The sequence below is a fragment of the Pelodiscus sinensis genome, chromosome 22, assembly GCF_049634645.1.
Source record: "Pelodiscus sinensis isolate JC-2024 chromosome 22, ASM4963464v1, whole genome shotgun sequence".
Classification (NCBI taxonomy): domain Eukaryota; kingdom Metazoa; phylum Chordata; order Testudines; family Trionychidae; genus Pelodiscus; species Pelodiscus sinensis.
In genome coordinates, this window is record NC_134732.1 from 15,757,098 (window position 1) to 15,784,656 (window position 27,559).

The window sequence follows — 27,559 nt, forward strand, 5'->3', positions numbered from 1 at the left end:
AACCAAGGTCAAACTAATAGGCCTGTATGTTTCCTGAATCATTCTCCCTTCCCCCGGCCTTTTATTAAAAATAGGAACTATATTAGCAATTCTCTGCTTTTAGATTAATTACAAATCTTTGCTATTGATCTTGCTATTTCATATGTCAGCTCTTTTAATATTCTTGAATGGAAATTATCTGGGCCTCCCAATTTAGTCCCATTAAGAAGTTTATGATGGTAGAAATCAAACTCAAAGACATTTTACTTACGCAGCTAAATGCTAAGCTATCATTATGGCTAGAAAACACAAGGAGTCCTGTGGCACCTTAAAGACTAACAAATGTATTAAGGGCATAAGCTTTCATGGGCTGCAGCTCACTTCATCAGATGCATTTAGTGGAAACTTCAGTATGGCAGTGATTTATATATACACAAGGTTGGAAATGTTACATTATGATGGGAAGAGTCAGTGCTAATGACGCTAATTCAATCAGGATGAATGCAGACTACTTCCACTAGTTGATAAGGCAAGAATACCAGAAGGAGAGAAAATTACTTCATGCACTGTCCAGGTAAGAAACTCTAAAAAGGCTATTTAACATGAAGTGATTATGCATTTTCAATATAAGAACTGCAGAGCCACATCTGCAGAACTTCTTGGTTTCCAAGCAAAACAGCCTTTCTGACTCAGCTACTGATATAGCACTGACGTGAAAAGGAATCATGAAGTGGTAACAAAGTGTTTGGAGAGCCAGGTCTGTAGATACTTACTTGTTGAGCTCCTTGGTATGTGCATCCGCTCCTAGCTGTATCAGTCTATCCAGTACTTCCATTGGAGAGGTGGAGGATGTGCAGTCTTCATTCTGGTTTCCCTTGACTTGCTTTAGCAGCTCCTCAGTCTTCTTGCTAACAAAGAGGTAGGCAGTCTTTGGTAATGCAACCTCAAAAAGGTGCTCATATGAGAGAGGCTGCCCACTCCCAAACCCCACTCTTCTCTGTGCTGGTACTTTGCAAGGGCTGGGAGTGAAGATACTGGTCTCCATAGAGGATTGGCCTTCCCTGTTACCAGCAGGGTTTTCATCAGAGGCTCCACAGGGCCTATCTATGGGAGTAAATGCTTGTTTAGGTGTGTCTTGTGCACCCTCATGCCCAAGTTTATCCAGAGAAGAGGCTACTGGTTCAGAGCTCAGACTGTGTCCTTGAACACTACAGGCTACTGAATGGGGCTTCCTTTGAGAGGCTGGTAGACTCTCACTTGTGCGGTAAAAAGGAGAGTCAAAGCCTCCTCTAGGCACCACGGGCTCAGCGTCTGCTGTAGTGATCTCAGAGATCTCTTTTGATATTGCATCTGGAAAAAGAGGAAAGGCAATTAAAAGGCAAGTAAGTTAAAAAAATCTGGTGCTGTGTTAAGACAATCAACATTTCACTACTATATAGCACCCTCAAACCAACTCCTATGAACATTTAGGCATCAATTTACCTGGTACGCACTCAAGTATTCTCTTTGTAACCTGGGATACATTAGGACAGTTTACAGGATTTGAAAAACTAAGGGGCTGCATCCCCTGCTCGCTACACTCGTCTACCCCCCCTTTCTCTGGCTGCTTTTGCTTTGCTGAGAGAGCCTGTTGATGCTGATGACATCATTCTGTCGCCTGGCAGGAACATTCTGTCATCCAGCAGAACATTTTTTTTTATATAGGGAGAAAGATTAAAAGATAGTACGATATCAAAATTGTGGGATGCAAATTAACTCATGGCTTTATGACAGTGATGAATTTTTCAAAATGCATTTTGAGTTCTTCAAAATTTGGGAAGATTTTTCAAATTGAAATGATTTAACAAAGTATTTGGGAATATACACATTACGATTTAAATGATTTACTACTATTAAGGGCCTGTCTGCTACGGGGTGGATCAGCATTATGATGATCAATCCAGAAGGGAATGATTTAGAAGGTCTAGTTAAGACCAGTTACATTGACTGCCAACCCCTTGGATGTCAGCTCCAGTACTTCACCAGAATGATACGAGTACGGGGAGTCAACAGGAGAGTTTCTCCCATCAACCCGGCATAGTGTGGGACCCCACGATAAATAGATCTAATCTACGTCAACTTCAGTTATACTACTGACATAACTCAAATTGCATAGATTAAATTGACTTTCCCCTAGAGTATAGACCTGTCTTAAGACAATACAAATAAGATTTTATTAAATGTGAAAAGCTAGCTTGTGGCTAAGCTAGAAACATCTTTTCTCTACAGGATAGATTAAAAACCCAAATAAAGACATTTTTAAATGGGTTTATTTAAAAATCAGAAGTTTTTAAATTTAGTTAAATACCCAAAATTAAATTTCAAAGTGACAACTTATTTAAAGGCTTAAACTTATTACAAATTAAAATAATTTTAATTAAATACAAAAAATATTCAGAAGTACATATTTGCAGCTAAGTTTTAGGTGGAAGTCAAACCACTGAATAATGAAAGTTTGGGAAAGTGCTAAACCAGCTTTTGACAGCAAGTAGCCTCTTTTGCAGGTGTAGAGATAATCTTTTCTTCATTTCAGTTTTTCAGCTCCCAAGCAATTTCTTAATGCTGAAATGAACTAGTTGAATAAGGCAGGAAAGCTTGTTTTCCTCTTCTGATCTATGTATAAAAACTAGGCATGACAAAAATGAGATCTATTAATTCTAAGATCTTGAAAGACGCTCCAATCAGAAATCATCAATTCATTAACTACATTTCATTTGATAAAACTATTAGTTTTAAATGCAAAGTTTGTTTTGATAAATGTTTTTAAACATATCCAGCACAAAGGATGTTATATTGAATTAAAAAATGGTATTTGTGCATTTTAACTGAATTTGAATTTCTATCCAAATGGCACTTTGCACTAATCACACACAAAAAAATCAATTCAGTAAATAAGAAATGCATCATTCACCATTTTCTAGCAAAAAATGTGAAAATTAATAAACCAAATAAAGGGAAGGTAAGCTATAGAATTGCTTAAATACAGGTATACAGATATAGTCTGGCCTCCTGGTTATCAAAAAGCAGCAAAGTCAGTGTAAAAATACTATATTTAGTTACAAATCTACATGTTTTAATGATTGTCAACCAATGAGAATCAACCTTTCTTTCAGAAAATAATTTAAAAATATAAAGATGAATTATTTACATCAAGGTTTTCTGCTTTCTGACTTAAATCATGATCAAAACTGGTGATTTAAATCAATCCACTTTCTTTCTAGGATTTTTTTTTAAATTTAATTCAAGTCCCTGTCAATAAAAAAGCTCCAAAGAGGAGTGATATATTTGTAAATATATCGGTCAGTTTACTTGCAGAAAAAAAATGCCTCTGAATTAAAGAGTCATATACATCTATAAGAAAAAAGGAGACTAACTATACTAAAGAGAAGAACAAACAATCCAGGGAACTATAGACCACTCAGCCTCACCTCAGTCCCTGGAAAAATCAAGGAGAATCCATTTTGAAGCACTTGGAAGAGGGGAAAGTGATCAGGAATAGTCAACATGGATTCACCAAGGGCAAGTCATGCCTGACCAACCTGATTAGTTTTTATGAAGTAACTGGCTCTGTGGACATGGGGAAGTCAGTGGATGTGATATACCTTGACTTTAGCAAAGCTTTTGATACAGTCTCCCACAATATTCTTGCCAACAAGTTAAGGAAGTATGGGTTGGATAAACTGACTGTAAGGTGGCTGGAAAGCTGGCTAGATTGTCGGGCTCAGATGTGATCAACGGCTCCATGTCTGGCTGGTGCTCAGTTTCAAGTGGAGTGCCTAAAGGATTGGTTCTAGGGCCAGTTTTCTTCAACATCTTGGTAACTAATTGACCATTCATTATCAGTGGGCAATAGGTCAATGGAGGGAAGATAGGAGTTACTATAGAGAACTTTCTGGCTACATCTAGACTGGCCACAAATTCCGGAAAAGGGATGCAAATCAGGTAAGTCAGCATAGGGAAATCCGCGGGGGATTTAAATATCCCCGGGGGATTTAAATAAACATGTCCGCCGCTTTTTTCCCGGCTTGGGGAAAAGCCGGAAAAAAAGCGTCTAGACTGGCGTGATCCTCCGGAATAAAGCCCTTTTCCGGAGGATCTCTTATTCCTACCTGAAGGAATAAGAGATCCTCCGGAAAAGGGCTTTATTCCGGAGGATCGCGCCAGTCTAGACACTTTTTTCCGGCTTTTCCCCAAGCCGGGAAAAAAGCGGCGGACATATTTAAATCCCCCGGGGATATTTAAATCCCCCGCGGATTTCCCTATGCTGACTTACCTGATTTGCATCCCTTTTCCAGAATTTGTGGCCAGTCTAGACGTAGCCTCTGGGTGTCTGGCTGATGAGTCTTGCTCACATGCTCAGGGTTTAGCTGATCGCTATATTTGGGGTCGGGAAGGAATTTTCCTCCAGGGTAGATTGGCAGAGGCCCTGAAGGTTTTTTGCCTTCCTCTGTAGCATGGGGTCCAGATCACAGCTGGAGGATTCTCTACATCTTGGGGTCTTCAAAGTATTTGAAGGTTTCAATATCTGAGTTATAGGTGAGAGGATTATTCTAGGAGGGGGTGGGTGAGATTCTGTGGCCTGCATTGTGCAGGGGGTCAGACTAGATGATCATAATGGTCCCTTCTGACCTTACAGTCTATGAGTCTATGAACATCTTTATTAATGACGTGGATGAGGGGATGGATTGCACCCTCAGCAAGTTTGCGGATGACACTAAGCTAGGGGGAGAGGTAGATGTTGGAGAACAGGGTTAGGGTCTAGAGCAGGGTTTCCCAACCTATGGATCGCCATTACATTTCAAAAGGGTTGCCAACTGTCTCCCCAGGTGCATTTACACATTTGAAAAGGTCCCCTGCCGGGAAGCTCTGCAGCTGGCTTAGTCTTAAGGAGCCATTCACCTGAAGTGGTACTCAACTTAATTGTGAGAGAAATGTAGCCCTGTTAGTCTGGTGTAGCTGAAACAAAAAACAGGACTATGTAGCACTTTAAAGACTAACAAGATGGTTTATTAGGTGATGTGTCTGAATCTGTGCAAGTTTTTTCATATGGTTGAATAAAGTTTAACTTAAGAATAAGAATAAACAATAAACTTAATTTGAATAAAGACTCTAATTATCTTACCCATTACAAAGATAGCTTCTCCAATTATCACCTTTAATATCATTAGCTCACAGACATTTACCTCCCCTCCCCCATCCCCCTTCTGTTCTGAAATTTGATTTGTCCTTTTCATATGCGTTCATTTTTTTAATTATATTCTTTGGTATATACGGTTGTGACAATTTTCTTGATCTGAGGAAGTGGGTCTGACCCACGAAAGCTCATCACCTCATAAACCATATTGTTAGTCTTTAAAGTGATACATAGTCCTGTTTTTTGTTTCAACTTAATTGGTTTAACAATCTTCAGGCAGTTAAACCAATGGATTGAATTGAATACCATTTCAGTGACTCAGAGTAGGGACTGTGCTGGGGTAGAAGTTGGGACTGTGTTTGGGAGCCTAGGGGCCGGGGAAAGGCTGGGACTATGCGGAGGGGGGGGAAGAGGGGAGGGAGAGGATTGGGTTGCAGCGGGAGGGCTGGAGGGTGCCTGGCTCTGGGGTAGGAGAGGGGCTATTTTAGTAAACTTTGTGATATCCCATTAATTTAAGTTCAGGTGAAACTGTTTGGTAAAATACTAAATTTTACTTGTTTTTTTGAATAATGTTTCTAATATTTTTGTAACACTTGTGAGTCTCCCAGCCCCAGAGTGCATCCCCCAGGCCCTGAATCCCAGCCCCTCCAGCCCGAGTCTGACTCTCGAGTGTGATTCACAGCCCTCCCCAGCCCCAGTGTGCCCCCCAGGTCCTGACTCCCAGCCCCTGAGTGTGACTCTCAGGCCCCGGGGTGAGTATGCCTCTCAGACTTCTGACTGTAAGACTCCCAACCCGTTCAGCCCCTGAGTGTGGGGTTTGAGGCGGGGGGGAGAGCAGTTTGGGGATGAGTGTCTTTTCCCCCACCACAACTCAAATAAATATAGTGTTATTATTTTATTATTAATGTATTTTCAATTTTTATATGAAATAACTACTATGAATATATAAACAGGAAGGGGCATAATTTTATATTCTTGCCTCGGGCGCAAAATTAGCTACTTAGGACACTGCCCCCCCACACCTCCCCCTCCCGTTTTTGAATTGCCTTGGGTCACTAAGGCTATGTCTAGACTGCAGGCTTCTTTCGAAAGAGCCTCCTTCAAAAGATCGCGTCTAGACTGCAGGCGGATCTTTCGAAAGAGAAATCCGCTTTTTCGAAAGAGAGCACCCAGCGAGTCTGGATGCTCTCTTTCGAAGATAGCCTCTTTACATTGAAGAACGCCTTCTTTCGAAAAAGGAACTTTCGAAAGAAGGCGTTCTTCCTCGTAAATTGAGGTTTACCGCCATCGAAAGAAAAGCCACGTTCTTTCGAAATAATTTCGAAAGAACGCGGCTTGAGTCTGGACGCAGGGGAAGTTTTTTCGGGAAAAGGCTACTTTTCCCGAAAAAACCCCTGAGTCTGGACACGGCCTAAGTCTTCCTGAATTGTCAAAATGGGTCCCCATCTGGAAAATGTTGGGAACCGCTGGTCTAGAGTGACAAATTGGAGGACTGGGACAAAAGAAATCTAATGAGGTTCAACAAGGACAAGTGCAGATTCCTGCACTTGGGATGAAAGAATCCCTGTTACAGGCTGGGGACTGACTGGTTAAGTAGCAGTCAGCAGGAAAGGACCAACTGGCTAAGTAGCAGTTCATTACAGTGGATGAGAAGCGGGATGTGAGTCAACAGTGTGATCTTATAGTCTAGAAGGCTAATGGCATATTAGGGTGCATTAGGAGAAGCATTTCCATCAAATGTAGAAAAGTTATTATTCCCCTTTATTTGGCTCTGGCAAGGCCACATCTGGAGTATTGTGTCCAGTTGTGGGCCCCCCACTATAGAAAGGATGTGGACACACTGGAGAGGGTCCAGCGGAGGGCAACCAAGATGATTAGGGAACTGGAGCACATGACCTACGAGGAGAGGCTGAGGGATTTGGGCTTATTTAGTCTGCAGAAGAGCGAGGGGGGATTTGACAGCAGCCTTCAACTTCCTAAAGGAAGGTTCCAGAGAAGATGGAGCGAGGCTGTTCTCAGTGGCAACAGATGGCAGAACAAGGGGCAACGGTCTCAAGTTACAGTGGGGAAGGTCTACATTGAATATTAGGAAAAACTATTTCACTAGGAGGCTGGTGAAGTACTAGAATGGGTTACCTAGGGAGGTGGTGGAATCTCCATCCCTAGAGGTTTTTAAGTCCCAGCCTGAAAAAGTCCTGGCTGGGATGATTTAGTTGGGTTGGTTCTGCTTTGGGCAGAGGGCTGGACTCAATGACCTCCTGAGGTCTCTTCCAGCCCTAGGCGTCTATGATTCTAAATGTGGAAAAACTGCTACATCTTCCCTTAATGAGCTAATGTGATGAAAACATTGAGATACTATATCAACACAATGTGTACTCAGGTACTATGATGAAACTAATCACTGTGTTACTCAAAATAGAGTTTTAAGTGGTACATAAACCTTGCAATATTCCTCTGCATGAGGGTATATTTTCTGCATAGCAAACGGGTCTGTTTTTATACAAAAAACAAATATTCACTTATCCTCATATATGTTTGTTTTTAAGACATTTAGGCAGAAATAAAGTCCTTTTCTATGTTGTTTTACATCCTAATAAAGAATCTGGATTTTACTTGTGAGGAAAGAAGAGTGTTGTGAATACTCAAAATAAGGAGAACAAACTTTAAGATGGAATAATTTTTCAAAGGAACAGTTACAGTTATTGCAATTTTTTTTTTTTTTTTTTTTTTTTGCAAATAATAATTATCCCTGTTCGTGGCTCTACAAAATACAGCTATTACACTGTTTACAGAAAACAAACAGAACAGGAATGAAATAATTTGTTAAAGAGATACTGTAATTGCCTGATCTAATATCAACTGAAGTCAACAGAGTCACTCCATTGATTTAACAGACTGGCTCAGGCCCCAAATCACATCACCACAAGAAAATCTGGAGCAGTGTCATCTAGTCTGCAATGTGAAATCAAGGAACATTGTAAAGTTTTATTTCGAAATTATCTTGATCAGAACATTTTACAAAGGGTCTATGTCAGGGTTCCCAAACTTTTTGACATGGGGATCAGTAAATCCATTCACGAGCTTTTGGAAGACCAGTAACATTCATTTGCATATTTATTAAGCAAATGATGAATATTCAAATAAGTTGTTTCTGGTCCTCCCAAAGCCCCCAGTGCCAGCGTTAGCAAAGCTTTTGATACAGTCACCCATTATATTCTTGCCAGTAAGTTAAGTGAATATGGATTGGATAAATGAACTGTAAGATGGATAGAAAGCTGGCTAGATCAGGGTTTCGCAAACTTTTTACTTTAGTTGGAACCCGTTTTTTTTTTCAGTACTGTTTTTTGCAGCCCAAATATATAAACGCATATAAAAAAGAATGAAAAATGAATACATTTTCAGTGTTTCACCCGGCGGCATCCTCCGCCCAGGCTGGGCTAGGGCTTGGGAGACCGGGCGCTGTATGGACACTACAGGAGGCGGGGGCAGGAGCAGACTGGGGGTAGGGTATCTGGCTAGGAGGGAGGGTACAAGGAAGGGTAGGGTTGCTAAGTGTCCGGTTTTGCACCGGACAATCCGGTATTTGAGGGTTTTGTCCGGGAAACAAATTGAGAAATTACCAGACATATAAAATGCCTGGTATTTTCTAATTAGGTATATTTTATTCTAATGAGATGTATCAGTCCATAGCTGCAAACTGCCTGGCTGGTAGATGTGCTCATGCTTCCTGAGTGTGTCTACCTGCCAGGCAATTCGCAACTACTCGGGGGGGACGGGGGACATGGAATCGTGTGCCTGGGTCTGCATGGGCCCGAGTCAGTCCCGCTCCCCCCCCATCCTCCCGATCTCCCCAGTCCAGCCCTGCTGCCCCTGTCCAGCCCTGCTTTTGGCGGCCGATTCCCTCTGCCCCCCACCAATCTTTCCCGCTCCCCTGACGACCCCCCAACCAGCCCTGCTTCTCCCATCCTCCTCCTCCTGATCTCCCCCGGCTAGCCCTACCGCCCCCCGGCCAGCCCTGGTTCCACCGCCTGCCCTCCCCGATCTCCGCAGGACAGCCCCGCTACCTCCAACCCTGCTTCTGCCGCCCACCAGCCCCGCTGCCCCCAACTCTGCTTCCGCTGCCTGCCAGCCCTGATCCGCCCTTCCCCCCCACACCTCCTCCCAGCCCGCCCCGCTCCCTCCCAGCAGCCACGCTGAGGCCCAGTATTTTTTTCCCCGCGGCCCGATATTGGGCTGCAGCCCACAGTTTAGGAAATGCTGGTCTATGTGATTATCCTTTTGTCAAAGGATGGATGTCCAGTAGTTCATTGTTAAAAAATAAAGTGTCCTAGAATTAGGACAGTTTGATCCCCGATATTAAAATTAGTGGATTTTTCATGTGGCTGTAAACAGTGATTTTTTTTAATTCAAGAGTCTACAAAGTTAACTAGAGACTTATTGCTCGTTTTGAAGTCAGAAATTGTTCCAGATTAAAAAGAGGAAGAACCACCTTAACGCTAATCATGGAAAGAAGGGTTAATATTTTATGTATTACATTTACTTCTGAAATAATTTGATTTTCACATTGATACAAATGTAAACGGTAAGGATTACTAAGAGGATTTTTGCATAAAAAGAGCACGTTTCAAAAACAGAATACTAAAATGGAACAGGAAGACAAAGCCAAAAGGTAGAGCCCTGCAAATTTGCAGATATTCACTTTATATCTGTGGCTCATTTTTGTAGATACACATTTTGTATCTAAAACCCTGCAATAGGGATGTAAATGGTTAACTGGTAAGCGTCACCTTTACCGGCCAGGCTGGAGCAACTCCTCGTCTGCGGTGTGGTGGGCCCAGCTCGAGCAGCCCCTGCCTGCTCCAGCCTGGCTGGGCCCGTTGCCGGTGGGCTGGAGCAGCCCTCAGCCTGGGGGATCCTGGTTAACTGGTTAAATGTAACATTTAACCGGTTAACTGGTTAAATGAGATTTTTACATCCCTACCCTAAAAATCTGCAGATATCCATGGATATCCGCATCTGCTGATGTGGACATGTGCAGATCATTTTTGAAGATGCAGCTACGGATACTAATTTTGTATCTACACAGGGGTCTCCTAATAGAGAGGGTTACAACAATTAAGCAGGGCATTGTGGAACAGTATACCTTGATAGCAACAATTTCTTTTAGGAATTAAACATGAAGTGTTGATTTATGTGGGAAAAGCTGATAAGCAATGTGAAATTAACTATACATTTATCCTACTTTTGAAATATTTTTACCAGGAAGAAGCTGGAATCCCCTGATAGAAGAAAATGTGTGGATTCAGAGAATCTAAATGCAGTAATTAGTAATACTAAGCCTGGGCAAAAATACCCTCCGCAGGCCAGATCCAGCCCACCAAGCTACCAGATCCAGCCCACGTACGCAGCTGGAAGCCTCAGGCAGACTCCCCACACCCTTCAACCCAATTGTTCAGAAAAGCGGCTGCCGTGGCAGTTTCTCTTTCACAGCTCTGAGCCCAGGGAAAGGGGAAGTGGTGCTTCATTCACTGTTCCTGTCCCAGCACAATCCCATTGACCAGTTTCCAGCCAACAGGAACTGCCTGTTGTCAACAGACAGCTTGCGAAGCACCCTTCCCCCTCCCTTTAGACTTGTGACTGTTCAAAACCACTTGGCCCCTGAAGCCAGTGCAAGGGCAGGGTTGGGCAGGGCAGGCAGGGAGTCAAGCAGGTAAGTCTCCCTGCCAGAACCTGCCTCTGGCAACTCAACCCTTTGCCACTAACACCCTACATACCCCAAAACCTGCCCCGCCCTCCTGCACCCCAATCCTCTCTCAGATCCTGCACCCCAATCCTCTGCCCCAAGTCACAACCCAAACCCCTGCATCCTCTCCTGCACCCCAGTCCCCTGCCCCAAGTCATAACCTCCTTTTGCCCAAGGTCACTCCTGCACCCTAGTCCCCTAATTCAGGTGATAATTTGCCTCCGTCACCCAAACTCCCTCCCAGACCCCACACCCACTCCTGCACCCCAATCCCTTACTGCAAGCTTCCTTCTGCTCCCAACCTCCATCCCAGACCCTGTACCTCCTTCATTAATATGGAAGAGTGCGGCTCTTGACCACTTCCCAAATTCTTGGAGTGCCTCCCCCCAAAAAATTATTGCCCATCCCTGAGTAATACTCATTTCTATCTAGCTTGATAAAATTAAAAAGTCTGAATCAAACTCAGTACCATAACTAGCTCAAGGTCTAAATGCATGTAAAACCTATATAAGGATACCAACAGATATTACCTTCTTCTCTGTCCTTCTCAACACTATCTTCATCAGAGGCCAGGCAACCTAAAAATTCTGGAAGATCACTTAAATTTACAGAACTTTTACTGCCAGGCACTTCTGGAAAAAAAAAAAAGATTAATTGTATAGTTGCTATTTGTCATCATAAGACTTAATATATCTTCCACTTCTGAAATAGTCTTCAAACAATATTCTCCATTCCTCTAGATCCTCCCCAAACAAAGCAAAGGGTCCTGAAGTGTTAGGTTACTGGTCCCTCCAGAGACTACCAAAGTGATTTTGAAATTACAACAAGTGCTACTGCAGAGTGAAATAAGGATGTTAAGAAGTGGGTAACTGACTAATCGTGTAGTTGATATAATTTGTATCAACTACACGATTAGTCGATAAGGGAGGTGCAAGCCAGAGCTACCCCCCACTGTGGCTCTGTAATTTAAATGTAGTAGGAGCTGGGCACGCAGGCAGCCCAGCTCCTACTATATTTAAACTGCAGAGCCGCAGCAAGGGTAGGTCTGGGACTTGGTGCAAGCCAGGACTGAGTGGTCCCGGCTTGTGCCGGGTCCTGGACCACTGCACCTCTCCATTTTAAATGTAGTAAGAGCTGCAGCGGGGTAGGTCCCGGACCACTGCAGCTCTAACTCCCCTGTCCCCCCACACCATGGAGCTGGTGCTGGGGGGAACTGGCTCCTGCTTCCCTCCCCCCTCTTGTTGCCTCTGATACAGGCTTTTCGGGTAGCCAACTACTCGACCAGTCGCTTACATCACTAGAGTGAGATGCAGTCTCCTCCACTGAAGAGAGGTATGTTGTCTGTGGTACTCCTACTGACAAAACTTAAGGACAAAGTTTAAGTCTAAAATATGGATGCACTGCTAGATTTCAAGGCGAGCTCTAAACTCTCCTTAAAACACTTCTCTTTCTCCAACAAACAGTACTTACAAGAAAGCTTAACTGAATGAGTACAGTACAGACTAAGCCATATGTGACTGAATAACAGATCAAAAGTCTAAGACAGCTAATAGATAGGCATTTACTAAACAATGCAGGGACAGAAACATTATCTTCACAGCTCTGTCACAAGCTGGGAATCCAATGGGAAATCTAGCACAAATGCCAAATACCAAAAACTTCAGATACCAGTGTTGCAAGACAATTCCACTGTGGAAAACCAGTTTTAAATTTCAGTATCTTCTCCACCCTGAAGATATTTCTACATCAGTTCTTTAGTATCTTAGGTCTGGTATCAAAGTCCTTTCTCTCCCCTTCCAGAGATCTTTGGGTTGGGGATAAAGGGTACAGGAAATGGCAATTATATATTCCACTCACAATAAGATACACGTCTCTCAACTGTTCTCTACATATTTTACTTCTAACCCAAGGAACTAGAAAGGTTCTCACGAATGCAGTGATATAGTAACTCTACAAGCCCATGAGCAAATACCAAATTCTGCTTCCATTAACATTTAAAAGGAAAAAGAGTCTATCATGAACAGCTGACGTAGTGAAGAAATTCACATGGGGAGCCTGATAATTTGACTAAGATGCATAACCCTACAAGTCCTTTTCAAATTGAGGAACCTACACATAAGAGGGCTTCTAAAAATCAACATCCCAAGCTTTAACTTCTTTTTAATCTTTTGCAATCTTTACTTTAGGTCTGTATTCCAAATATTAACTGTGGAACACCGGGCTGGGGGTGAGGGTCAGCTATGAAGGCAGTCCATGCAAAGCATTCCTGGAGGTAAATATTTCACAGAAAACAAATCAAAACTTCACACTATAAAATAATTTAAGTTGAATCATAGCTTTAGAGTGGGATTCTGGAACTGCCGTGGAATGGGCAGGGAAAAAAATGGAGCAAGGACAGGTGGAAAGTCTTATGTTACTGTAAACATTTATCCACAAATGCAATCACTGCTTAGGGGTAAGACTACTGGGAACTGGGAGAAGAGAACGAAGTTTACCTGATGCTCTCTCACTGTTTATGACATTTTGCTGTCTGGATAGTGAAGGCCTTCCAAGATCCAATTTGTCCTCCTAGAAGAGAATAAGGATTCTTTGCAACAGACATCTATCACAAAACAGTCTCTAGTACACGTTCAGTCAGAGGGAATTTTTCCAGATGGATGACTTAAGTGGTAAGTAAATACTTCGGACACAGGCTAATCCAAATCTAAATTGCTTAAGATACAGGCAGTTTGTTGGTTTGTGTTAAGGCCCAAACTATATTTTTCATAATTCATACTTTTTCAGTCACGACTGTGTGTGTAAATCAAAACAGGTTTTCGTGACAAGAGCCCTATAAATGCACAGATAGCTGCTTCATATCCGCAGCTCATTTTTTCAGATACAGATGCAGATATGAATTCAAATTTTGTATCTGTTCAGATAAGTTGATCCAAATACTAAAGCCAACTTGGTCAGGCAGTTACATTTTGCCTTTACCTTCTTGGGAGGCGTGGCAGCAGCTGGAGGGAGTGAAATATGCACAAAATCATCTGAAATGCAAGCTGGAGGAGGTGAGGTGGCTGGTGTTCCTAATGGGGTTCCTTTTCCACCTGCTCAAAAGGCAGAGAAAAGGTTAATCACATTAAAATTAATTTTTTTTTAAATTTATTTAATTTCAAATCATAAAGTTCAAGTGATACACACTTCAAATTATCTGCCATTCAAATCTCACAATTTTCATTACCGTAGGGCATAAGAACAGCCATGCCGGGTTAGACAAAAGGTCCATCTAGCCCAGTATCCTATCTGCCCACAGTGCTAGATGTCCCAGAGGGCGCAAACGCAACAGGTAATCTTCACATGATCCCTCTCCTGTCACCCATTTCCAGACAAACAGAGGCTAAGGACACCATTACTACCCATCCTGGCTAATAGCCATTGACGGACCTAACTTCCATGAATCAACCTAGCTCTTTTTTGAACCCTGTTAAAGTCCTAGTCTTCAATACATCCTCTGGCAAGCAGTTCCACAGGTTGACTGTGTGCTGAGTGAAGAAAAACCTCCTTTTGTTTGTTTTAAACCTACCACCTATTAGTTTCATGTGGTGACCCCTAGTTCTTCTATTGTGGCAATAAGTAAATGACTTTTCCTTATTCACTTTTTCCACACAAGTCATGATTTTATAGACTTCTATCATAACCCCCCTTAGTCTCATCTAAGATAAAAAGTCCAAGTTTTTTTTTCCTCTCTCTTCATATGGGACCTGTTTCATACCCCAGTACTTTTTGTTGCCCTTTTCTGAACCTTTTCCAATGCCAATATATCCTTTTTGAGACAAGGTGACCACATCTGTACACAGCATTCAAGATGTGGGCGTACCAGGGTTTTATATAGAGGCAATAAGATATTTTCTGTCTTATTCCTATCCGTTTTTAAATGATTCCTAACATTCAATTTGCTTTTTTGACTGCCACTGCACACTGAGTGGATGTTTTCAGAGAACTATCCACAATGACTTCAAGATCTCTCTCTTGAGTAGTTGTAGCTAAATTAGCCCCCATCATGTATGTATATTTGGGATTATTTTTTCCAATGTGCATTACTTTACGTTTATCAACATTAAATTTCATTTGCCATTTTGTTGCCCAATCACTTGGTTTGGTGAGATCTTTTTGAAGCTCTTCACAGTCTGCTTGGGTCTTAACTATCTTGAGGAGTTTGCTATCATCTGCAAATTTTGCCACCTCACTCTCTATTCCTTTCCCTAGGTCATTTATAAATAAGTTGAATAGGATTGGTCCCAGGACAGACCCTTGGGGGACCCCACTAGTTACATCTCTCCACTCTGAAAACTAATCATTTATTCCTAATAGGACTGTCGACTGATGTCCGTTAACACCTGTGATTAATGCAGGGAAAGATTAATGCGTTAAAAAAATTAACATGTTAATCCCAGGCGTTAATGCTGCACTGCCACTTTGAAGTGCTGCCCCGGTGCCTCAAAGGGGCAGTGCATTAGGAGCCAGGGATCAGCTGGAGTGCCCAGCTGATCCCTGGCTCTGTGTTACACTGTGCCTTTGAAGCACTGGACCACGTGCACATGATTAATCGTGATTAATTTTTTAATTGCTTGACAGCCCTAATTCCTAACCTTTGTTTCCTGTCTTTTAACTAGTTATCAATTCATGAAAGACTTTCCTTCTCATGCAATGACAACTTACTTTACTTAAGAGCCTTTGGTGAGGGATCTTGTCAATGCTTTCTGGAAATCTAAGTACACTATATCCACTGGATCCCCCTTGTCCTCACGTCTGTTGACCTACTCAAAAAACTCTAGTAGATTAGTACGGCATTATTTCCCTTTACAGATATCATGTTGACTTTCCCCCAACAAATTATGTTAATCTATGTGTCTGACAGTTGTACTCTTTACTATAGTTTCAACTAAACTGCACATCCAGTTTTCAAATTTTGGTACTTAGGGGCACCCAGTTCTCTGTATCAGTGTTCATATTAGAACTTAACTGTGTAAAATGAGCACTTGGATATCTAAATGCTAATTTGAAGAATTCAAATGCAGAATTGGCTATCCCCATTTAAGACACCCAATCAAGAAATTGTATGCTTCGCTCAAGAATGGAATAGTGATATAGTTAAAGACATCAAAACTTACAAACAGCAAACTGCATAAGAGAATTTTTAGGGGAAAAGGAGTTCCAAAAACACTTAAGATTCACCTTTAAAGAACCTATATGCAAGCCTAAATATCTACACAGACATTTATAATAAAGCATCACTTCTAGACTAAAATGCTAATTCTGAAATGCAGTACATACCAGGCGTGCTAAAATATTTGCTATAAGGCTGTGATGAACTATGCGAGGACTCCGATGAAACAATTCCTGGGGAGGTTGGCGGAGTGGTCATACCACAAATTGCAGAGGGGCTCCAGATGGTAACCTGAGTCACAAAATAAGCAAATCAATTGGGCATATGCACCAAAACCTCGTATGAAATACGCACATCTGGCCCATGTCCAATGTCAAAAACCAAAAGATCTCAATGGGGATTACATTTAATTCTTTATATACTAGGTATAGAAGTTATACTAGGAAGCTGCAACGCTTGCTCAACTGAAAGCAAATCACCTGTTTCTAAAACATCCCAATCCAATAAGAAGCCAATTTAAGTAGTGAAGAGTGAACAATATGCTGATGTGACATGGTTAGGTACATTACCTGCTGTGGCTCAGTTGACAGTCGCATAGACTGTGGGCTCAGAATCTGAGGTAGCTGCCCTTGCATTTGTGCTAGAGTTAGCCTAGAAGCAGAATAAGGGGTAGAAGTGGAAGTCCCTGGAGTTTAAAAACAAAACAAAAATGGACATTCTCGTCAGCTTATCAAATCTGATTTCAGTCTTGATAGTTCTTCTTGCACATACTGAATAGTTTTTATTAGAAACAAAAGTCAAATCCACTCATCTGTTCCTATACATAATTTGGCTATTGGAAATCAGATGTATCCCTTTCTGTCCATGCAAAATATGCAAAAACAATTTTAAATGGCTAATGATTTGGGGCACCTTAGTATTTGAGTACACAACCTGTAAGAAGCCTAATTCTCAGAAATTAGTGACCACTAGGAATGTTAAATATCAATTAACTAATCAAATAGTTGATAACTAGCGCACGTTCCATCTTTGAAATGCACAAGAGCGCCCCTTCCCCATCCCACGTAGCTGGGGGGGGGGGCAGGGAGGGGAACAGTCTTTTAAGCTGGCTTCCCCCAGTACTCCCTCCTCTTCTCTCCCTTGCTGCCTCTTTGTGATAGGGGGAGGGGGGAAGCAACTAGTCAAGTAATGTGTTGACTATCCTATAAGCTTGACCAGCTAATCACTACTGTCAATTCTGAGCAAATGATAAGACACAAGGCAACAGGAACTATCTTAGTTCATAGCTTTGTAACACTGCCAGAAAATAATAGTATCAGGACTCCATGTGCATGTACAAAATGGAAAAAAACCACCTGTTCTTTTGCAAAAGTAACCATGTAGAACTGGACTTTAGTAAGAACTAGGGATGTAAAAATTTGTTTAAAAACGTAACTGTTATTGCTAAAAATTGTGGTAGTTACAGTTACACACACTACGAGCTCTGCAGTATAAAGCTTAAATAAGCTTTATACTGCAGAGCCCACAGCAAAGCCTCCCCAGAAGCAGGGCCGGCAAATGCTGCCGGCCCCACTCCCATGAAGTGGCTTTGCTGCCAGGCTTCACTGCGGGATCTGCAGCCAGCTCCCTGGAAGTGGGACTGGCAGCTCCTGCCATCCCCCGCTTCTGTTGAGCCAACATGAAACTTGCGGAAGGGGACTGGGCCAGTCCATTTACATCCCTAGTAAGAACTGTGATTTTTGTAACATAGCTGGTCTGCTTGCAGAGACCAATGGCATTTTTAATATCCAATCAGCTCTTACCATAGCTGCTGTGTGTGTCAATGTAAGGACTGGCATTGGGATCAGTTTGACGATGTTGGAAGCATATGCTGACTGGCTGTGACACAGAGTAATAGCTGTCTTCATATGAGGCTTCTTTTGGGTCCAGGGAGATTTTGGCACATTCTATCACAACATCATGAGTTTCTAGTCTTTTCCACCTACAGACAGTTTTTGGAGCCAAAAGAATAAGTTAGTCTTAAGTACGCAAATTATTATTATAAATCAAGGTTCCAGGAGATATTAAGGACTGGTTTGTAGGGTGGCTTGTGTTCCTGCCAGCTTTCTGTGATCACAGCTGAAACACAATTGAGGCGCACCATACAACTGTGTGCCTTGCAACGTTTTAGACAGTTTACAAAGAAATTGCAACTAGATGATTCATAAGAGAGAACTCCAAATTAGCAACTTAACAGCTTTTGAAACAGATCTATTTGAACCCAGCAGGGTCTTCTGTGGAGCCCTCTGTAAAGGAGGAACAGCATATGAAGGCTTGAATAGTCCTGAGCGTCAACACATGAAGTGATCAGATCAGCTGGACTCAGATGTCGAAAGTCCAAATTTAGATAAACCAGCAGTGCAGAATCTGAAACTATTTTGCAAGTTGATATGTTGACATGCCAATTAAGGAGGCTATGCTAATTAACAATTCACTTGTTTTAAGTTTGGGGCATAAATATTGTATGTTTCTTTTTTTTCCACTCTGTAAACCTCGTATCTGTGTTAGCAGTCAAATTAGAACTGGCTAATACTTTTGAGGATGGCAGTTGATATGTTGAAGTATAGTAAGAAAAATAGGAAATTATTCACTTAGAAGCTGCTTTGCTGTTGGCCACAATATAAAATTTGAAGCAGAACAGTTTATGCAAGATACTAACCCAAAGGACTAACAGACAATTCTGTGCCAATCTAACTCTTTAAAAGCGTTGATCCCTCCCCCCAACTGCAGCGGGAAGAAGCCTGCAAAATTGACCACTGTGATAGTCAATAGGTTCCCATTTAGTAGTGTTTTCCTAGTGGCTCTGAAAGCAGGGGAAGGGCACTACTGTGCAGGAACAAGAATCAATTTCTCCTCTTCAGTTGCTGGGCCTGTGAAGACAAGAGAAAAGCAGCAAGTGGTGCTGCTGCAGGCAAATGGGCCTTCTTCTCAAACAGCTAGTGCAGCTGTGGCCACATAAAAAACATGAGCTGTTAAAAGAATTGATCTGTTAACCGAATCACATTTTCTAGGCACCAAATCACACATAGGGTACGTCTAGACTACAGGCTTTTGTCGACAGAGGCTTTGTCGACAGATACTGTTGACAAAGCTTCTGTCGACAAAGAATGTCTAGACTACATCCAGTTCTGTCGACATAAGACTGTAAACACAAAGGACAGTGTAGATGCAATAACACCTTCTGTCAACAGAACTCTGTCGACAAAAGACGTTATTCCTTGTAGAATGAGGTTTACTGCCATCAACAAAACTGCAGAATTCTGTCGACGTAATGTCGACAGAACTCAGCAGTAGTGTAGACGCAGGTATAGTTTTGTCGACAAAAGGCCACTTTTGTTGACAAAACCCTGTAGTCTAGACATACCCATAGTGAAGCCATTTTCAATACTTAAATCCTATTGCGCATTTACAATGAGCCAAAGATTAAAAAAACCCACAGTCTTAACATTTGATCCAGTAAAACAGATAACTGAGTAACTTCTGTCAAATCAAAATGCATATTGTGAAACTGCAGATTTCCCTTTATTTTGTTAAGGAGAAAGAGCAAATTAGTGCAGGTAGCATTGTTACATCACAGTATTTTTTACTCAGGTACTGTAATTATCCACCCACCTGATACAAAATGAAGTTCAGCCTTCCGCTCCCAAAAACAAAACCAACAACTAGTAAATGATCTATTCCAATAATTTTTGTATCGCTACCCCCCAACTGTAAACTGGGGTGCAGAAACCTTACATTTTACCTGGAGTATGTAAGAGTACTGATTGAAGAGATCACTGATATAGGACTTTTCTGTTAGCAGGTACAAATTTCTGCTGTTAGCTTCCTGAAAAAGACAGCCTAAAGGCTGCTCATTCACAGTCTTTCCTAGTAAAGAAGTGAATTTATATACCTTCGTGGGTCCAGTTCATGGTCCTTGGATCCAGTCACTAATTCTGGATGAATTCGTACATGCTCCATCATTGGCTGGAAAAGTGGAGGCAAAAACAGTGAAATATGTTTTAGTTCATCTGGAAAAGCTTTGTACTAAGGATGTTAACACTCAGATAATCAGCTAATTGACTAGTTGATGGAAATTTCATCTACTGATCGATTAGTCAATAAGGGGGTGGCGATTGCTACCCCTGCTGCAGCTCTGCAGTTTAAATGTAGTAGGAGCCGGGCTGCCACCGGGCTCTGACTACATTTAAACTGCAGAGCTGCAGCAGGGTTAGCGATGGCCCCCCCCTTATCGACTAATCGATTAGTCGATGAAATTTCCATCAACTAGACAATTAGCTGGTTATCTCCCCTGGGCGGCATAAGCAGGGATTAAGCACTCCCTGCTCATGTCACCCCCAAGAGCTAACCCCGCTGCACCTCTGCTTTTTAAATGTAGTAAGAGCTGTCTTTAAAAGGCAGAGGTGCAGCATCTGAGGGTACGTCTAGACTACATGCCTCTGATCAGCTGTTTGTCGGCTCAGCGTGGCAGCCATGTAAATTTAAATGAAGTGGAGATTATTTAAATCGCCGCTTCATTTTCCTATGTCTGGTAGCCTTATCTACATGCCTCTGGCGACAGAGGCATGTAGTCTAGACGTACCCTGTGTCCGGGCACGAGACAAGACAGCTGATTCCTAGCTTGCACCCAGTGCCACACTGCACCTCTGCCTCCCCTGCTCCCCAGGGAGATGGTGCTGGGGGTAACCAGTTTTTAAGTGGCTCCCCACTGCACCAGCCCCTGCTCCTTCCCCTTGCTGCAGGGGGGGAAGTAACTAGTTGAGTAGTGATTCAACTACCCAATAAGGCTAGGCTTATCTGTTAGTCAACTAGTCGCTTCCATCCCTACTTTAGACTCATAGACTTTACGGTCAGAAGGGACCATTATGATCATCAGGTCTGACCCCCTGCACAATGCAGGCCACAGAATCTCACCCACCCACTCCTGGAATAATCCTCTCGCCTATATCTTAGATATTGAAGCCTTCAAATAGTTTAAAGACCCCAAGATGCAGAGAATCCTCCAGCTGTGATCTGTGCCCCATGCTACAGAGGAAGGCGAAAAATCTCCAGGGCCTCTGCCAATCTACCCTGGAGGAAAATTCCTTCCCGACCCCAAATATGGTGATCAGCTGAACCCTGAGCATGTGGGCAAAACTCACCCAGGAAAAGTTTGTACCATCTTAACTCCAAAAATTGGTGCACCAACAAAGCAAGGGCTACAAGTTTAGGGGACAGTTACACACGTGTGGCAGCTAGATTAATTGTTCAGACTTGCTTGCATTTAGAAAACTGTTCTTGCTTCCCCTAAGGTTCCATTCTGCCAGTAATCTGTCATGATCCTGTTTCACTGCACAGTACTCTGAATCCAATTAAATCAATGCAGGCAACTACGGTCTTGCAGATATAAAATAAAAAATTTTCTTAGCTGATATAAATATAAGCTATATTTTACCTTGACCACCTCTTCAAAAGTCTCCAGGTTTTCCTTCATACTGTAGTGGGAGCGCAGAAAGGAGACAAAGTTGCAAGGATACATTCCATAAAGGCGGTGAAAGAGTGCATAAACACTGGCATGGAGATGGACGAGATAGATCTCTGCCACATGACCTAGAGGAAATAGTTGGAGCCTTTTACATGATTGAATTGGAAAAGAGAAAAGATCAATTCCACTGAGAGATCACAGAAAAGTGAATGTCAAAAGTTAAGAGACAGTGCTTTAAGGATACCTGTTCTGATTCGAGACAAAAGACACTTTTGAAGTACCATACCCTTGCAAGGTTTAAGACCATCTGTGTAAAAGGAGAGGCAGAACTAAACAGTAAAATCAGAAATGGAGTATTCACTCAGGCTGCCCTTTTATCCTGAGTTCATCCAGTACCTTAGGCCCACAAGAGGGATCCTAAGTGCTACAGAAATATACAAGATAAATAATTAAGCCTTAAAATAAAGTGGTTACTATTCAGATCAGCTCCTTTATGGAAGGGTTAATTTTTCCAACAACTGTAGTTTTCAAGACTGACTCAGCACTAAACAAATCAATAAGGACTCCCCTTTCAGCTCAAAGTCAAATAAAAATCTGATAACCACAGGAAAAAGTATCACAAGTTTGAATTGTGCAACAGCTAGGCTTCTCTTTCTGGTCTATTTGAGCAGCGGTATTAGCCAATGCCAAAATGGCCTTTTAAATCACACTTCTATGTATTCTACTGTGGTGTTTATTCATAGCAGGCATGTGAAATGTTAATGGCTAGCCCCACCACCTTAATGGGTGCTTGGAGCAGCTCCCTGCCTGCCATGCACAGAGGGCAACGCAGGCGGGGTCTACTTTTAGGTTAACTGGTTAAATACAGTGTTTAATCAGTTAACCTTTTAATTGGGAATTTACATCCCTAGTAACCCTTAATGTAGTGGTAGCATTAAACTTTCCATTTTAACATTGATTGGTGTCAGTAATAGTCCATTATGACAATCCATAAGCCCTTTTGAAGCACAACTCTAGAAGTTGTGTGTCTGCTGTCTATATGACCCTAAGAACTTGGTATGTAAAATCCCATTTAATCAGATAACCGGTTAAATGTGATGTTTAACTGGTTAAGCAATTCAAGGGGGTGTGGGTGGGAGGGCCACTCCAGCTGGTCTGGAGCAGTCGTCCCACCTGACACAGCTGGGGGCTGTTTCCGCCAGGCCAAGTTGCTGGTTAACCTGTTACCAAGTAATCATGCCAGTAAGGCTGATGCATACAGGTAATTGGTTAACTCTTTACAGCCCTAGTGGTTTCTGGTTCAGAAGGAATGCCAGAAATTCCTACATCCAAAGCCAACGCTCATAACGGAGAACCGCCAAACTGGCACCTGGTTCAAAGTTAGTTCTCTCTCCCTCATCCATCTACTAGAGCTAACTGCCCATCCATATCCTTTGAGTGTGAAGGGTTACATTCCTGCCAAATAGCGTTGACAGTAGAGGCAGCAACAGCACTATTAAACTTAAAGCATCACAGAATCCCTCATCTCAGTGTGTTGTGCCAATAAGCACCCTGATGCCAGAGCAACATCCAGACATTAGCTGTCAAAGAAAAGGAATAGCTTTGTGGTTTAGTATCTAATGTTCCCCATTTAACTAACCCCAGGAGTTCAAACTGCAGCCCCCCACTACTCTCCCGAGATAAAGTGTTCACCAGAAGTCAGGGTAGTGGTGCTACTGAATCATGCTTTCAACAAAGTCAGATCTCTCACCTGGATTCTTCAAATACCAAGATGAGAGACGGCCAAAGATACCAAAGAAATCATGAAGGTACTGTTTGCCAGATTGTGGAATCATCGGCAGCATGGTTATTAACACTAGGACACCAGTAGTGAGTACTACTACATCTGTGTCAGTCTGCAATAAAGTCAAAACTGTATTAGTCAGAATTCAAATGGAAAAGCTTCATTTCTTCCTGATGCAGTTTTAGTAGTCAATGAACATTGCATATTTACTCCCCAGTCATGCTTCTTACTTAAGATTGGCTAATCCAAACCTAGATGGCTCCCTGTCTATACCTGTTCCTTTAATCCTGCAGATCCCCAAGAGAAATTCAGGGATTCCAGCTACTAACCTGTCTTCCAACCTTTTACCTGCTGAAGAATTTTATTGACTTCCTTCAAAGGCAATCTTTACAGCTATTCCTTGACTGAATGGAGAGAACCACTATTGGCAGGGCTTGACAAACGGCAGTGAAAGCCACTCGCCAGCTCTCATTGTGCATGCGTGCGCCACCGGTAAACGGGACGCGCGGCTGAAATCTACTCGCCACGGGCGATTCTATAGTTTGTCAAGCCCCGACTATTGGAATACCTACCTCTGCCTGTCTAAAGCTGAACAGGCTCTGCCACCAGAGCCCGAGAGATTTGAAATTTGATCTGGGTATCCCACATAGTTGGCAGATGACTAAAACTAGGTCCCAGCTGTCCTCAAGTTAACATCTCTTAAATACATACAAGCCTCTTTCCATATAACTATGCAAGTTAAATAGCATACCTGCAGGGAAGCTGACAGACATGCTGGGTTCCTGGGCAAGATGGTGGTCGTGATGGGGACTGGCTCCATGTTCCCGGAAGGCATAAGGCCTCAGATGCAAGGGGCAGCCGGCCCTCAGTGCCGACCCGATCAGCAGCACCCCAGAAGCAATTTAAAGGGCTCAGGGCTCTGTTACCAGCCAGAACCTCAAGTCCCTTTGAATCACTGAGCCCCAAGGCAGTTGCTCTCTGGCTCAGGAGTTGCCCAAGCTGCTCAGGAGCTGAGGGAGGGACAGGTCACCACTTCCGGGGAGCTATGCGGAGCTGGCATGTCCTCCCCGCTCCTTTAGGCCACCACTCCCCACAGATGTAGTCAGGGGTATTTTTAGTGAAAGTTATAGATAGGTCACAGATCATGAATTTTTGTTTACTGCCTGTGACCCGTCGAGGACTTTTACTAAAAATATCCATGACTAAGACATAACTTTAATTATAACTAATTAAGCAGATTTCTGTGCCTTGTATTCATGTAGCTGGAAAGGTTTTTCAAACTTCAATCTAGTCTCATAACACTCATGTGAGGTACACACAGAGAATGTAATTACTACTTATTTATCAGATTGGGAAATGAAAGTACAAAGACAGTCAAGTGACTTGCTTAAGTTCTCTCATTAAGTTAGTGGCACAGGAAGCAAAAGAAAATAGGAATCTTAACTTCTGTCTCCAGCCAAGTCACAAAACATTGCTTTCTCCCCATATTAACAGTAGTATATTAACTTTATTCATGTTTTTATAAAGCACAGGATATAAATCTGTACAATTTAGGGAAATGTAGTGCTTAGAAGAATAAGAGGCATTCAGACCTAGGGTTTTCAGGGAGCCATTCAACTGTGGCGTTTGTTCATAGTAGGGATGTGAAATGTTAACAGTTAATCCCACCACCCTTAACGGGTGATACTTACTGGTTCTAATTAACCAGTGGAGGCTAGGAGCGATGCAGGTGGGGGCTACTATTTTGTTAACATTTTAGTTCTCCCACCCAATGTATGTAAATGACACCAGTTATTACAGTAAGGGACATTATGACAGGTAAATACTCACAGAGTTGACATAGTTCTTACCTTAAGACACTTAAGTAAAGAAAGCAAGAGAGGTCCTTGAGAAAGTTTATGTTTCCAAGATGGCTGTTGTCTTATCACATAGCCCAGCAGTGACAGAGTGGGTAAACGGGTAGCAGCTTTGCTAATATATTCATTAATTTTGTCCAGTAGATGCTGAAACCAAGTTTGGGTGAAGGGGCAGAGGAGCAGAAAATGAAATATTAGAGTATTTGCAGGTACCTGATGAACAACAGGAAAAGACACCAATCTGTATGCTTGACAAGTTACAGGAATTAAATGTAGTTTTACAAGTGCGTCTAGGGAGTCAGACTGTATACAGTCCTGTGAGTACAACTCAGATACAGATTAAGTCTCTCTCTGTGGTACCAACAATAAAATGTTATTCAAACCAGAATTTGTCACTGTGCTTGAAAACTCATTCTGCTCCAAAGAATTTGGTCAGTACAGAACAGGCAGCTGTTAATTTTGCCAAGTATTAATTTAAAAATTCCCAGATGCCTGCAGGATCCCTACATATTCTTGTGCAGTTGCACTTCCCCCTTCCTCCATTGGGTAACATCTAATATTAAATGAGCAGCTGCTGTCATGAGCTATAAAGCAATTACAGCCGGTCCCCGAGTTTATGACCCTTCGCATTTATGACCAAACCTCCCATTAAGTGGTCATAAAGGTAGTCCCTGAGATACGAATGCGACCCGCGCTGACGAACAGCGCAGTCGCAATGTAACTCAATGGGGTCCAACTTACGAACATTTCGAGTTACGGCCAAGTGTTTGGTCCGTAACCCGTTCGTGAACTTGAGGACCAGCTGTACATTGCAAGTAAAAAGAGATTAACGATATGTATGAAAGATCTTCTATGAGCTTTGCAATTTTTTTCCTCTTGTGATCAATAGGGAAAGTTGATTGCAGCCACAGACCCAGATTAAATAATACATGAAACAAAATTAAGTTTTGTGTTTGAGATTTTTCTAAACCAATCTACTCTTACTACACAGATAAAACATATCAATTGATTCTACATCAAAGGGGAAAAGCAGAATTTTACCTAGCCTTCTATTTAGAAGTTTCTCTAAAACTCCATGCTCCACATTCTCCAAAAACTAAGTTACTTTACCTTTTCATGAGGCTCTTGCAGTGTGGACAGGATGTGCAATGCCTGTTGAGAATTGGTTTCCAAGTAGTAATCTACCAGGGCGTTCACAAGCATAGGTCCACGGTCTATCAGTGTGTGGTCAGCAACAAAAAGGAAGACGACGTGTTATCTTGCTTTACATATACAATTTTTTTTCCAGAATGATGTCATCAGGTCATCTGCACCCTCATGCCACCACTGCTGCCTGTCTCTGCCCTCAGATGCTTGCTGTGGCCAGCCTCAGCACCGTCCCCTCCGGGCCTGGGCTGCTCCAGATCTGGCTCCCACTTCACACCCTGGGGAGCTGCACCACCAGAGAGGAGCTGATGCTGTTGGGTCCCCTCCACCATCCCCTGGGGGAGCCACCACCACAGCCACACACAGGGGAGAGGGACCACGCCTGGTGCAACGCCTGGTAGTGATGCTAGCCTGGCCCTGGAGGGCCGAGGGTGCTGGAGTGGGCTGCAGGGGAGCAGCAGAGTCCTCCTGCAGCAGCTGCTCCGCTGAGTTATTCAGGGCAGCCACAGAGGAGGAGATGGTGACGGGCAGCAGCTGGGGACTGGGGTAGGGGAAGGGCTGGAGCCCCTCATCTATCTCTGGAAATACCAGCTAGAGATCCAAGGCAGCATGACCCAACTCAGCAAGCCTCAGGAATGGGGAGGGGCGGAGCCTCAGCAACCTTCGGAAATGAGGGAGGGCGGGGCCACAGACAGGGCAGAGGGTACCTTGCCCAGAGAAGGTTAATAGTCTGGGTTAGGGTTGCTACAGCCCCAGTATGGGCATGTACGCTCCTGCTGTATCTGGTACTTCCTGCACCCTGACCCTGCTCACCCAAGGCCTGGGGTGGCAGTGAATCCATGCCTGTCTTAGGTGCCCATGGGGAATTTCAAACGTGTCTGCAGCAGGGTGGGGGGAATGGTATGAGAAACAGGCACCCCCAATGTGTGCCTGCTTATCCATTCACATGTGTAGTACTGGCATGCCCTAGCAATTCAGTCCCAATCTGTTCAGTCTCTTTTCACACATGATCTTTCTGGGTCTCTAATCATTTTCACTATCTAGCTTGCAAATCTCTCCATGTCTGCTATATCTTTTTGGAAGTAGGGTGACCCAAAGTGAACACAGCCAGCACTACAGGAGAGGGCAAACTCTCAATTTATAGAATGGCATGAAAATTAAGGTTCTCAATTAATCGGACTTAAGTCAAGCCATTAATGTAAAACAAATTAGCTAGATTCTAAAAAG

General features: G+C 42.8%; 1 protein-coding gene across 15 annotated transcripts in view; it reads right to left on the minus strand.

Moving 5' to 3' along the window:
- The window catches only part of TSC1 (TSC complex subunit 1), a 75,627-nt gene that overhangs the window by 15,083 nt on the left and 32,985 nt on the right, over window positions 1–27,559 (minus strand). For 10 of the 15 annotated variants that reach the window (XM_075905797.1, XM_075905793.1, XM_075905789.1 and 7 more), the window contains 12 exons: window positions 26,297–26,400; window positions 25,181–25,399; window positions 23,298–23,442; window positions 21,518–21,672; window positions 19,976–20,049; window positions 17,847–18,025; window positions 16,614–16,729; window positions 16,212–16,335; window positions 13,872–13,987; window positions 13,391–13,463; window positions 11,426–11,527; window positions 753–1,329 (listed from right to left, as the gene is read on the minus strand). In XM_075905797.1, the coding sequence (XP_075761912.1) occupies window positions 753–1,329; window positions 11,426–11,527; window positions 13,391–13,463; window positions 13,872–13,987; window positions 16,212–16,335; window positions 16,614–16,729; window positions 17,847–18,025; window positions 19,976–20,049; window positions 21,518–21,672; window positions 23,298–23,442; window positions 25,181–25,399; window positions 26,297–26,400 (1,984 nt within the window). Of the gene's footprint in view, window positions 1–752; window positions 1,330–11,425; window positions 11,528–13,390; window positions 13,464–13,871; window positions 13,988–16,211; window positions 16,336–16,613; window positions 16,730–17,846; window positions 18,026–18,742; window positions 18,930–19,975; window positions 20,050–21,517; window positions 21,673–23,297; window positions 23,443–25,180; window positions 25,400–26,296; window positions 26,401–27,559 lie in introns of those variants that run through there. The other 5 variants (XM_025178285.2, XM_075905799.1, XM_075905800.1 and 2 more) reach the window with 5 other exon arrangements.